Raw genomic sequence first — 13769 nt, 5'->3', positions numbered from 1 at the left:
TAATCTACAAACTGTAACTACAATGGTGTATTAAAATGAAAATATAATTCAATGTTATAAAGTTTATTTAATTTATATAATTATATACAATAAAAAAAATATTCAAGAGGTCCATACAGATGTTACTCCTAACAGATTTGTGAATATTTGTGATTTCTACCTACACCAAATATTTATATGAAGTTATTGTGCAGGCTTATATAGTTATTCTTCATAAATAAGCTGATTTGCCTTACCTCGCTTCAACTAACCAACTTTCAAAAATAACTTATTAGGAACTGTTAATATTTAAATATGTATTCGTTTTAAGGGCAGGCAATTGTTTTTTTTATATTTTATTGTTTGTGGTTGACAATAGGTGAGAGTTATTTCCACAGAACATGTAACAAATCCACAATTAGGAATTGTGAATTTAAAATCAGAACCCTTTGATATATTCAAAATAGTTTCACATAAACATTGATAAATTCACCCAAAAACAAGACTGAATTGATCAGTAGCTTATTTTTGAAGTTGGTTTAAAGTAGTAACATATTTCTTTAAATATAATACACATATGAAACAATTACAATAATTATTTTCCATACATTTATTAATAATCAAAGTCAGTCTTAACATACATATTACATAATATTAATGAATAATTAACTACACACTTGTAATAGTAAACAATCAATTTCCAAATTCTTACAACATAAAATCTTTATCATTTCCTTCCCAAACATCTTCTTCTTACCAATTTCGCTTTATCATCAATTTGTTCTTTAGCTACTTCTGCTATGCGCTTAGTTTCATTTATCATATATTGTTTAATGACTGAGAGGAACTCTGAAAGCTGATAGAAAACAGTAATTAGTAAATTAATAATGTAATAAATGGCTTGAATACAAGCCAGTATGCAGCCGGAAAAAACAACTTAATGTTGTAAGCTGGTGTGACAACCAAACATGGTGTACATATGCTGAACAGGCATAGATGGAAAATTATTTAGATAAATATATATAATATACATAAGAAATTATACATAGCAGTAAGTTCATCAATTCACATCTATAGCTATAATATTTTAAAATCTGTTCTTAATTTATATCTTAATTTTTTGTAATTGTTTATGTTAATTATGTAATTAAAGGGTTTATATTGACAATCTATCATAAGTTATGTAAAATAGCCTAAAATTGAAACCGTTTACAAATCATTAGCATCATTATTATAATGGTGTGAAATTTGTTACAAAAATCTGTTTTATCAACTAATCTGTGTTTTGGCAAAAATAAAAAAATACGGCAACCCAATTGTTATTGGCTTAAAAGAGTTATAACACAAGTAACCATTGTTTCTATAATATTTACACAAGTAAAACTGAATAACAACTACTTGGAAGTCGTGAAATGATAACTAAATTCTATCACTTATTAATTTATCTGTGCATTACTCACCAGTAACTCATCTTCTTTTTTTCCAAGTTGAACAAATGCACATTTAGAGGCATGGCTTTTATGTTCTGCCCAAGGATCATCACTAGCTTCCCAACCATCCAGTTCTTTTCCACAGAGAAAGCATTTTGCAGCGTCTGCATCTTCGTCACCAGTCGCCACTGAATAAAAACCAGCTTCGGCCATATTACGGATATTACATTTATTCTTATCACCGAATGGCCATTTCTTAAATGTTTTTACACGCTCCTCAACAAGAAATAAGGAAAGGCTTTCCATTATTGATACCTACTGATGAAATAATAACTCCACAAAGTTTAAAACCGTTTAAAGTAACAGTTTTTTTAAATTTGCTTGTATTGAAAACTGTGAGCTGTCAATGTCAATTTTTTTTTAATTCTTTCTTCTTGTAACAAAAAAGGGTATTACTCGATAGATCCTTTATAAAGTTTTCAATCATTATAAAACACGACAGACTGTATGATTATAGCGACTGATGAAAAATAACAAGTTGAAGGTTTTTGTTATATTCATTCATTACTCAAATTGAATGAATGAAACATTCAATTTATTGTAACAGCGTCATATTTTAATAAATGAAATAACTAAAATGATGCTTATTATAATAAAAGCTTGTGTTGATGAATTATGTTTATAAAAAAGCAAATTATTTTAAGCATATTACATAATCTTTTTTCGCCACGTCAATTATATATCCATAGATTTAATAAAGTTTTTATTTCACACTACTATCTGTCTCTCTGTCATTTCTCGACTAGCCAATCGAATGCAAGGAAAGTCAAAGTCCATGTTCAGCCACACAGTTTAGTTCTGATAGGTAGTGGTTTTCTGTTGATCTAGAAAGTAAATTTGTGTTTGTGTTATATGTCTAAAACGTAGATCGTCATATCATATATACGTACGATAACTTAAATATACCAAATAGATTCTATTTAAGTAAATTTATGGTACAAATAAATAAAGCAATTTCTTAAAATAATCTTCAAAAGTAATCGAAACAAGTGCCTAACATTTTCTGTCTTTTGTTATTTATATATTGTCATTGAGTAGTGTTCGTCGAGCGTTTAATGTTTTCCGCGGGTCTTGCAATGGTCCGAGCTGTTTTCTAGCATCGTCCAGTACTGTACAACATTTTGGTAAGTAAATTAACACGCTATATATTGTTTACTTCACTTTTTTGAATAATTGACATTAGTTTGATATGATTAAAAACAACTTTACTTTCATTCTATACATTTTAAGTTTTAGTCTAAGTGTCCTTAAAACGAGGCACACGTGCACTGTTTTAGTTTTAACCTTTTGTATATCACAAAATAAAAAGCTATTAAAATAAATATATTGTGTTTATATATTCGTAATTATAACCTCGAAACATTGCTTAATTTATTTTTTATGTCCTGTTATATGAATTAAGTAACAATTCATGGATTTTTATATTAATGTAGTTTACACAAAACAGTAACAGCTTTGTGTTATAAAATGGTTTTTGATAATTGAATCTTTTAAAAAACGAATCATTAACCTTAAAACATTTTTTTTTAATTGATTTTAAAGCTTTTGTCAAAAATAAAATAAAATATGAATAACAATTTTTACATAATTTCTAAAGATATTTATTAATTTAAATAAAATCGTTGAAATACTAGGTACTTACTACCAATTTTTTAAATGAGATTACTAACATTTAGAAACATTAATATATTTATTTATTTATTTATTTATTTATTAGGGAAACATACAGCATATCGTATATTACAACTTAATATAATAATCATATTTTAACACTTATGCCAGTTAAGTTTCCACTACTGTTTTAACAGGGAAGTGGACTAATTTTGATGTTACATAAAATATAACTATTTATATTGACCAATATAATACAGTACACTTGTACCCTGTAAATTTCCCACTATTGGGACTAGGCCTTCTCTCTGTTTGAGTAGGTTTCGAGCTTATCCTACCATGCTGCTTCAAAATGGGTTGGTATAACAAAGTAATAGTTCATAAACATCCCACTGCTTAGCAAAGGTCATTTTATGGGATGTGGGAGAAGAAATCCATTTGAAACATGTATAATTCAAAAGTTTTCCTTGAGACCATCACCAGAAACACACACAGCACCTAATCCAATAATGGAACTCGTTGAAATTCAGAGGCTTGTGATCTTTGGTTAAGATTAATTTGTTCTTTACCCTTACCCATCTTCTTTTTTTCAAACAATCTTATAAACATTACAATGAAATATATAATTTCTATGGCTTATGAAATTTTAAATACTTATAAATTAAGGAAATAATTCATGATACAAAGATCCATGATACCTCAGTGAAATGTCAGACTTTTTTATATGTACACAAAAGTTTTTTAAATTAAAATTAAATAGTAAAAAAAATAAACCTTCTGCTTAAAAAGTTTTCAATCAGATTCGGCTCTATTTAACAATACACAATTGCTTAAAAAGAGTTGTTCAAAGGTTGAAATTTTTGTTAATGTACGTAATACAATTTATATATACAGTGGTTTAAATTTTGTTCAGCTACTGATCAGTAATTGAACAAAATACATTATAATTTTTTAATCAAACATATATTTATGTATAAAGTACAGGATACTTTACTTTATAGTAATAGATGACAAAGTCTTAAAACAAAGATACCTTTTTTTTTTTCATTACGGATAAAGTAGTTTATTCCTAGAAATAGGAATAGCATTAACATTTAAGTTTCAGAGAAAAAACATATTTGTCATCACTTGTAGTTAGTCAGTTTCGGGGCATAAGCAACTAACGAAGTTAGACTATAAATAAATACAGATAAGTCTCCATTATTAGGTCTAAGTTATGAGGTGATTCAAAATTCTCAGAGATTTCTAAATCTTCAAATTTATTTACACGCATTTCTTTAATTTAGTGATAAGTTAAAAATCATGTAAGGCAAAATCGGAAAAATTTGGTGGTTGTTTGGGGATACCATAGTGCTATCTATCTATACGGATTACGTAGCCGCTCTTCGTAATAAATTTCGATCGATGAGCAGGAGCGTCGTGGAGAAACAACACGTCCGACGACAATATTCCACCAGGTTAAATTGATTACATTGATTACATAGCATTATCTTTAACCATTCATCACATGTTCTTTGTGATTAATGTAGCTTCTAAGTAATGAAAACAATTCCATCATTATCCTAGAACAGTAAGGCTATAACTTTGCCAGCGGCAGGAGCAACTCGAAATTTATTTATGGTTTGAGAGTATAGTCGTGTCCAAGCCATGCTTTGCTTCTAACTTTCGGGATCGAAATGGTTTTATCCTTGTTGACAACACGAAATTGATCGACTCAAGCTGTGATCAAAATGTTTAATGTCGTGCTTTTTGTTATCATCAGTTAACATTCGTGGTACACATTTTGCTGACTCCTTATTGAACAATTAAAATTAATTAAATTAAAAGAATAATTTAAATTAAATTTAAGTGGATCAATTAAAATGTATTGAATGCTACCAAATTATATATTTACGATTTCCGTTCATTTGGTTCATTAATTCTGTTCGTTCATTCTGATTAAAATTCAATTCTGTACATTACAAAAAAATATACTTTAAACGTCAAGTTGAATATTTCGTTAAAAAGGTGGGAGAAACAGAAAACTATATATATATTATAAAATATGGAGTATTAAAGGGAGGGGGTCTTAGCTTGGATTAACGTCAATAGCTAATCCTGTTTGTAATAAAGTTAAAGCTCTATAATGTAGAGCTTTGGCCCCAGTCGCTTCGAAAGCAATAAAACGCGCCGTTAATGTAAATTCAGCAATCCTTTACAAAATATCGATCGTGTCTCAATTGCTTAAAATATTCTTTCAAGCTGAAGCTGCACCACCTTAGTACTATCGTCATCAAAGACTAACAGACACATGCTGATCATACCTCACTTCTCGGTCTCTTCGTTATCGAGTTATGTGATCCTTAACATCCTCTCATTCGGTACGCAAAACCTCTCGAGGTTCTTCTCATTTCATAGGAGACAAAGACTAGTTATTTAGATGTCATTTTAGAAGAAAAACTCTCGCTTAGGCAATATTTGTTTTCAATAGGTTTATATTTTATGCTCTGTAAAAAGTGTAAAATATCCCTCAGAAATAAGAAAAGGACATTTTACAAAGCCTACGTATGTCCTCTACTAAGAGATGCGTCATGAAACCGATAGGCACCACACTTACACCTTTTCCTCTACCAAAAAATAAAAGCCCAAAAACTTTTTAATTGAAATAAATGGTTAGTTACGAGCAAAAGTGTTCTAATATTTTTACTGTAATTAAATTTTCTTCTAAATATAGGGAATGTTTTTTCATTTAGTCATTTTCGAACCATGGTAATATAAAATATTTGTAATAATAATAGGTCCGAAAATTTCCCGATATGTTAATTAATTTCAGTGAAAATATAATCAACCCATGACGATCAGCTTTACCTATAAATGTGTTTAAAAGAAGAACACAATGATTAGTGTCCTTGTTTCGAATGACAAATCAATAATGCCAGAAAGAGAGAAATTAGTATTATACTAAGTAAGGTATTAAAGTACAATAGTGTTATTTCTAACCCTGTAGAAATCGTGACCTCTTTGATACACTTATAAAGCCGGCACCTCCTTCAGAAGTCAATATCGTAGAGGATTTTGCACTCCTCTATATTCTTGACAAAGTCACATAATCTTTTTACTTCAAGTAAAAGTTTTCTTATCGACGAAAGTATTATTAATTTACATGACAATTTTTTTTACGTAATTTAGCTGTAATAGTGTAGTGAATGTACATTAAATGTATGTTTACAAGAAAAAATTAAATATAAGGAAAAATAGTACGAGTGGGGGGATTGATATAATAGGAGGGAGGTTTGTTAAGCTAAATAAAATCAAGTAGAAACATCTCTGTATTTTAATATCAAGATCGAGAAGATTTACTTGTGGTAGGATTTTGTGCAAGCTTGTCTGTGTAGGTACCACCCACTCATTAGATATTCTACCGCAAAACAGCAGTACTTGGTATTATTGTGTTCCGGTTTGAAGGGTAAGTGAGCCAGTGTAATTACAGGAACAAGGGACATAACATCTTAGTTCCCAAGGTTGGTTGCGCATTGGCGATGTAAGCGATGGTTAACATTTCTGACAATGCCAATGTCTATGGGCGTTGGTGACCACTTACCATCAGGTGGCCCATTATGCTCGTCCGCCTACCTATTCTATAAAAAAAAAGATAGGAAAAACCGCGACAAATGATATTGCTTATGCTTAAAATTATTTCTATCTTGATGTCTTTTGTCAGACTTCCTCAATAAATCGTCAAACCGGAACACAGTATTACAAAGTATTGGTATTTTGCGGTTAAATAACTGATGGTAGGTTGATACCTATTAAGATGTGCTTGAAAGAGCCCTACCAGAAAATAAAATTAGAAAAGATAAACAATTTACTATATTCTTTTTTTTTATTTTTATTTAGTCCACAAAACTGACTACAATTATACAATCAACAATGACATACAATAATACATTTAACTGAAAATATTTACAATTGAGTCTTTTCGATGTGGACATTACATGCTTATATGAGGGTTTAAAAGAAAAAAAAATACATTAGCACACACACACATTACAGTAATTACAGCGTAACATTAGAACAAACATAAGAAAATTTATAAAAACTATCACGTTTAAAATAAAAATAAATAACTAAAAAGAAAAACCAAATTAAACTAAACTAAAAAGTAACTAAATAATATAAAAATAGAACTAAAAATTAACCCATTTGTGTAGACATTTTCTTTTTAATGGCCCTGATATTATCGTTAAAGATATCTATAGTATCTCTAAAACAGTTAGCAAAAGATAGCATTCTATACAGCATAGCATTCTATTCTTACATTAGTTTCCTCTCGTGGCTTCGCCCGGTTGTGTAGGGGAGCATGTCTTTTTCTGTATCACTGACAACGTGTATGCAAAATTTCATTATGATCAGTTAAGACGTAAGCGCAACATTATAATATAAGTTATATAGGGATATCTTATTATAAATTTTAAAACTTCTCATCTTATTGAAAAACTGTTAAGACCATACCATCTAACTAGTAACACTTGAAACTATATATTGTATTAAAAATAAAATTCAGACGTGAGCGCACTTGTTTACATAACATTATATGGTCTAGTCGGGTTCAACGAAACGTGAGTGTAGGTTGGTAATCTTCCAAGTTCGCATATATCATGAGGAATATTTTGAAAATATTTCATACAAGAAAATTGAATGTTTCTATTGTGACGGTTTTTAACAGAATTTAATAAACTTTATTAACACGTAAGCTTACAAAGCGCTAAGATTTAGATTAAAAAAAAATCTTTTTCGTTTTAATAGGATAGACGAAAAATACTTCAACCTCTTTTATATTATAATATTAATCAAAGCTGAAAAGTTTATTATATAAGCATATTTTTCTAATATATTATTATTGTATCTCCACAGACGTTCTGTGTTATCCATGCCCTTGTTGTATCTTGTCTATAAATTAATTTACGTTATTTTAATGTGCCTACATAATCTAAATTTTAGGCAAATTATTCATATGCTAATAATTTTAAAGTTTACATTGGACTCTACAATGATGACTTATTCGTTGACTCGGAATGTGTGGTAGTTATCTTCATAGGTGTTCTAGTTGGTCTTCGTGGTATTCTAAATTCCTCAGCTGGTATTAATATAGCTGGTATTCTGTCGATTAAACGTTACTGCTCCGGTAACGTTTAACGCGCCCGAAACAGCTAGTGTTTTATAAAAAAAATCCTTCCTATAAGTTCATTCCGACTGATTTTTATAGGTTTGTACCTCCGGTGAATGAGTTTAAAAATGCTCGTAAGCTTTATGATAAAAGTCATACGCGCACATCAAAACTGACGGAAAATTGAGAACCAATAAAAGGGCAGATAGAATCACTATATATTTATCATAAAACAAAGTGCCCTACCGCGTCTGTCTGTTTGAACGCGATAAACTTAAAAACTAGCAAAATAATTTTCCTACCGTTTTTTACTAATGGATGGAGTGTTTTATGAGAAAGAATTTATGTATAACTCATTAATGTTTTGTGTAAATTGGCTGAAATATGACGATGAATGCTGTATATATCGGAAAAAACACTACGAATAAGAGCTTTACTGGCTACTTTATATGTTATAGACGTTTAATGTAGACCCTTAATCTACCCGAGACGCGTTGCTAATATATATTAAAAGTAGGATCAACTAATTATAATCAGTATAAAAGTTACATATTTTATTTTTTTCATAATAACAATAAAAAAATAAAACGCCAAAATAATTTGTTTCAAATAATACTATATCATCGTATCAAGTTAAATTTCATCGCAGTCGTAGTTATTATAGAAATTAAAGTAATTTTAACTTGCAAAGACATATGCGTAGTGTTAATGAATCGTACTCAAAAGCCGAGCCTATTCCCGGGATACGGTATGAAATCGATGCGGCATCCGCACTGCGGCTGATACCGCAATCCTACAGTTCCTTCTTCACCATGAACTAAAACGAAATTTTTCTATAATCAAATTACATAAAGATAGGTACTGTAACTGATGGTAATTTTATAACATTCTATAGAGTTGATAGCCTTAAAAACAAGAGGTTTTCATGAGAGGACATAGTAATTATTACGAGAAGAAAGATTAATGTGTACAATATTTTTTTTCAAATTGTATGAAATGTGAAATAATCTTAGACAAATTTTTAATCTAGATTCCGTAAAAACCTACCTTATAATGAAAGAAAACTAGATTTAAATTTTTTTATGTTTGTTATTGCCTCGCTTCGTTGGGCGTTAATTATTTCCTAGTAATTGATTTTTAAAATAAATTGATGCTGTCAAGCCAATCAAAGAACTATGCGGCAAAACAAGAACGTATTGGATAATAAATTAAATTGGCCAAAGTGGTAATTTGTCGAAGTTATTTTGTATGGAAACCTTACAAAAGATCGTTAATAAACAATGGAAATTCGAACACATTGATTGCATAAGCAAAGTACAATTGTGTTTTAAATTGATCGTTGATCATATCATATTATAGTTGTTATGATTAATTTTCATGTATTTTGGTCTTTTATATAAATTAATTCGTCGAATAGTATATAATTTTTATCTAAGTTCGCTGTGTTCCAATAGTCAATTCTTCGTTTAAAATGTTCACACGTAATTAAAATACTTATTATTTAAAAAAACATTGTACGGTATACAATAAACAGATTGTCATGTGAAGCAAGGTGTTTCTGATAAAGAGTAGGATTGAATATCGTAATGGGATTCCGGGTATTATGCATGGCTTCGCTTGTAAACAATCTTCAATTGGTTTTGCAAAATTTATAATTTAATTTTTTTGTTAATAATAACTCAGTCCTTTTATAATTATATAGAGTAATTTAATATCTGTTTTATATGATAATCTTCTTTGGTTGTAAAAAAATGTTAATAAACTATTTATCGCTTATGTAAATTATTTTTATAATATGCCTTAGGTGTTATTTTGATTTAGTTCAATTTCGAGACAATCACAGAGTTCAGGTTCATAAAAAAATGTTGGCATATATAAGAAAGACCAGTAGAAGGCAGGGAGGAGCTTGGGAGTGCTTACACCTGTGCCTCGGAAAGCACGTTCGCTGCGAGTGAACTCTTTCCGACCGTGTCCGTTTCCGTCCTATCGGATTATGAGAGAGCAAATTAATATAATTTACTTGTGTTTTTGTACACACTAGTGCACTATGACACGTACTGCGTAGTTTGCAAGCCTCTCTTGAGAATGGTCGCTGTGACCATAATCCAGCAACAAGGGTATCATCATATAAGTTATATTATGATTAAATTAGAAGTAATTCTTTAATCTATGTGTATATATACAATATTATTAATTGCTATAGAATATTACAGTTTTAAAATTGTATTCGTACATCGCTACTATTGGTATAAATAGAAAGCGAGTTAGTTCTGCTTTCACATTTAAACCAATTGTCGTGATATTTGGCACAGGGACACATAAGAACATGGCGAAGATGGCTTTTCTTCTCGATCGTTCAAAATAAAAATTACACTCGAACAAGAACAAAATAACTTTTTAAAGCAATTATTCAATATACTTATGAAGAATTGGTTTGATTACATTCATTGATACATCTTTACAGATATGATGATTTAAGAATAATAGAGATTTTTCTCAACGATCCCATATTTTTAGTCATCCCTTTTTTGGTATAGTTTCGGAATTGCAACAGTTTTAATTTCCCATTCCAAAGTCAATGTTGATTATATGGATATAATAACAGAAGATACTTACATGGATCGAGTCGATTGTGAGATGTTTCGTCGAATGCTACAAGTAATTAGGGCCAATTGGTATAAAAGGTCAATTGAGGCACGTTCGTAAGAAAGGGACGCAGAACCTTGTGGTCCTCCTTTTTTAAATTTGTCATGTCATGTTTTCGAAGTAAACAGCCAAAAATGTGACATGTGACAATCTATAATGCAAAATGCTACTAAATTGTTTATCATTTGGTTTTCCTTAAATATATAAATAAAATATATATGTAAGCTTAATTATCTTTTCATTCGCTAAAAACTTAGAAATAATGGCAATAAAGGAAAAATATTTTCTATAATCAATAATGAGCTATGACGACCTTCATTTGATAAATGTAAAAGCCAGAGACAATTCCGTAAATTATATTTAATGAGCGTCGGTGATTCGTGGTCGTGATTATACCTGAAACAAATTAATATTCATTAGCTCTATGAAAGTAGATTATTCGATGAGTTTATTAAAATTATCTAGATTCTAGAATTCAAATGAATGTAGATGAGCGCGAACTATAACCGAAGTTAAATATTGTTTACGTGTTTAAAAATCTTAACTGACTTAAGCTTCTATTCATTAATGTTAAAAATCAGTTAACGAATAATCCTTTACACTTTGAGAACAGATCAAGTAATTGGATATTCTAAACCAGAATTTGAAATTCAGTGCGGTTTGTAAGATTTGAAATGATGATTGGAAGTTGATATGATATTTATGTTAAAAGCGATGTCGTTTCATATTATCATATTGCCTCTCCATAAATTACGTAATTCGTGCTGAATTTATGGAGAGCCAATTTGAATCAATAAAGGGATATAACACAATAACGATGTCTATCAGAATGGCCAGGTGTTCACAGCGTGGAGCGTCTGCAATATGCCACAGTTCCGCAGTTATTTAGGTCAGAGTTATTTCTGATCATGGATATCCATCAAGCTTATATCGTTAGGGGTATGAATAATTAATCATTATTCATTTTTTTATAGAAGACCGTACTTATTTCCTAATTAACAATATTAAGTGTCTCTGATAAATAAAGCAGGAGGTGTTTAATTATAAAGTCAACTAGGTACTCTATTTCTAAAATATTATACGTTTTTTAAAGCTAACTTTTGACCGAAAATATTTTAAACTTATCCATTTATTGGAAAATAGGAACAATCTGGAACAGTCGTCAATTAAGGTCGAGTTATTTTAAATTTGTTCAAACTGAGTTTAACTAAATATACGAAGAGCTAAACTAAACGTATTTTCAATTTACATAAGTGCTCTCCTTTGGTAATGAGTGTGACGTACGTTATTGTTGTTCGTGCACGGTGCATGAAATGAATGTAGTAAATGAGTCACATCATGATAATTAATTAATACCTATCATAATATATTAATTATTGTCTTCATAGTCGTTTATAATAAGAACGTTTTCACTGCTAGTATGTTATTTTTTTTTTTTCAAAATGTATACTGCTTTTGGCCCTTATGGCCTATAGCGTCACCGGACAGGAAGGCGAGTTAAAATACTCAAGCCAGATGGTAGGAGGGACATAAGGGCTCAGATTACTTCCTAAGGGTGCCTCCTGTGAGGTCGGACTTCGGCTTAGGACGCCGCATACGTCTGGAAGTACGTACGTGTGTTAGACGTTTCTATTCAATATTATAATTTTGTCTATAAATTAAAAAACAAATTTAGTAATACGATGTCATTCAAAGTACACTGCTACTATTTAAAACGATAAGTAAATTAAGGCCATGACTTTGGTCGCGAAAGCTATTGTTAACTTATAATCAGTGAAGTTTAAAAAGTTATGGAAACTTATTGATCATGCGATAACAATGGGAATGGCGAAGGCAAAACAACGTTGTCAAAATTAATTTTATATTATTTGTAATTTGTAAATTTACACAGTTGGCATAAAGCCAATGTCACGAGTCTGCTACTTGATAGTGCTATCAATGTATATAGGTTGAAGTGAATGTTCATCATATTTCCACGTGTTTACTTTCCTTCTTCGAATTGAATGTCATGTATGACACGAAATGAAAACAAGAATAGAGTTTGATATGATATGTCATGGGAGTTTACAAGTGCAGAAACCTTTGCTTTAAAATTATTTTACGGTTCATTCGCTTATTTCTATTAAACACGGACAACACAGAAATATATTAAATAAAATGTTTCTATATTTTGACACATCAGCAATTGCTGCATTATGAAAAACAGACCATCCGGGGTAAGTGTCGCAAAAAGGTCTATTTTTGAACAAAATCCCTTCCCGACCTGTATTTTATGCTGTTGACACGTCTTTGATTTTAAAATGAAAAATGTGCGTATATTTGACGATGTGATCAATCGTGTCTCAGAAATATTACATTTTTTTCTTGTTAATAAATTACTGTTAACAGTACAATGATAAAATGTATCTAATCCCGTACTTCAAATTTGAAATACATGAAAATTATAATATAAAATTATAGATAAAACAAGACGAAACTGTTTTGAGTTTACGGTTTGATGTGCTACCCCCTGACCGATTTCGGCCAAGGCGGCGAATCTCAAAAGAGATTAGCCAAATGAGCAGGACATATTATAGTGTACAAGTGTGAGCGCAAACACAAATTCACTATTTATTCCCTCACTTTCATAAGCCGATGGGACGGCAATCCGACACGTGTTATCTGTTATACGAATACTTACGTTGCTTCGACAGACGATAATTTTGGGTTTTGAATTATTTTGTTAATAGACAGAACAAGGCGAACATATAAATATTAATTTTAGTTATCTTTGCAGTACATTGCGATATCTCAAGATTGAATATCGATAAACGTCAATGCAATTGTGGCGATATCGTTAGGCTTCCATTGTTTTTTTTATTATTATGTAGTTTTTCCCATATTATATTCACAAAATA

At 30.1% G+C, this 13769-nt stretch overlaps 2 protein-coding genes across 2 annotated transcripts in view; one reads left to right on the top strand and one right to left on the bottom strand.

The window, feature by feature from the left end:
- Positions 1-47: 47 nt before the first annotated feature.
- On the bottom strand, positions 48-1912 carry LOC126770676 (baculoviral IAP repeat-containing protein 5). Its single transcript, XM_050490186.1, has 2 exons — positions 1440-1912; positions 48-835 (listed from the first exon to the last, which is right to left on the bottom strand). The coding sequence occupies exons 1-2, from the start codon at positions 1713-1715 to the stop codon at positions 707-709; spliced, it is 405 nt and encodes a 134-aa protein (XP_050346143.1). The 5' UTR covers positions 1716-1912; the 3' UTR covers positions 48-706.
- A 240-nt stretch (positions 1913-2152) lies between these two features.
- The window catches only part of LOC126770509 (uncharacterized), a 40866-nt gene continuing 29249 nt past the window's right edge, over positions 2153-13769 (top strand). Inside the window, exon 1 of the mRNA XM_050489925.1 lies at positions 2153-2593. The gene's annotated coding sequence lies outside the window, so the exon portion shown is untranslated. The remainder of the gene's footprint in view (positions 2594-13769) is intronic.

The sequence above is a fragment of the Nymphalis io genome, chromosome 9 (genome assembly GCF_905147045.1).
Source record: "Nymphalis io chromosome 9, ilAglIoxx1.1, whole genome shotgun sequence".
Taxonomy (NCBI): Eukaryota; Metazoa; Arthropoda; class Insecta; order Lepidoptera; family Nymphalidae; genus Nymphalis; species Nymphalis io.
Note: the sequence above shows the minus strand (reverse complement) of the source record. Positions and strands in the feature narration are given on the sequence as shown.

Bases quoted from the DNA above. Each gene is read 5' to 3' on its own strand.
- LOC126770676 (XM_050490186.1), bottom strand. From the start codon at position 1,715: ATGGAAAGCCTTTCCTTATTTCTTGTTGAGGAGCGTGTAAAAACATTT. The intron at 836-1,439 runs GTGAGTAATGCA...GTTTTCTATCAG, and splicing joins AAAAAGAAGATGAGTTACTG to CTTTCAGAGTTCCTCTCAGT.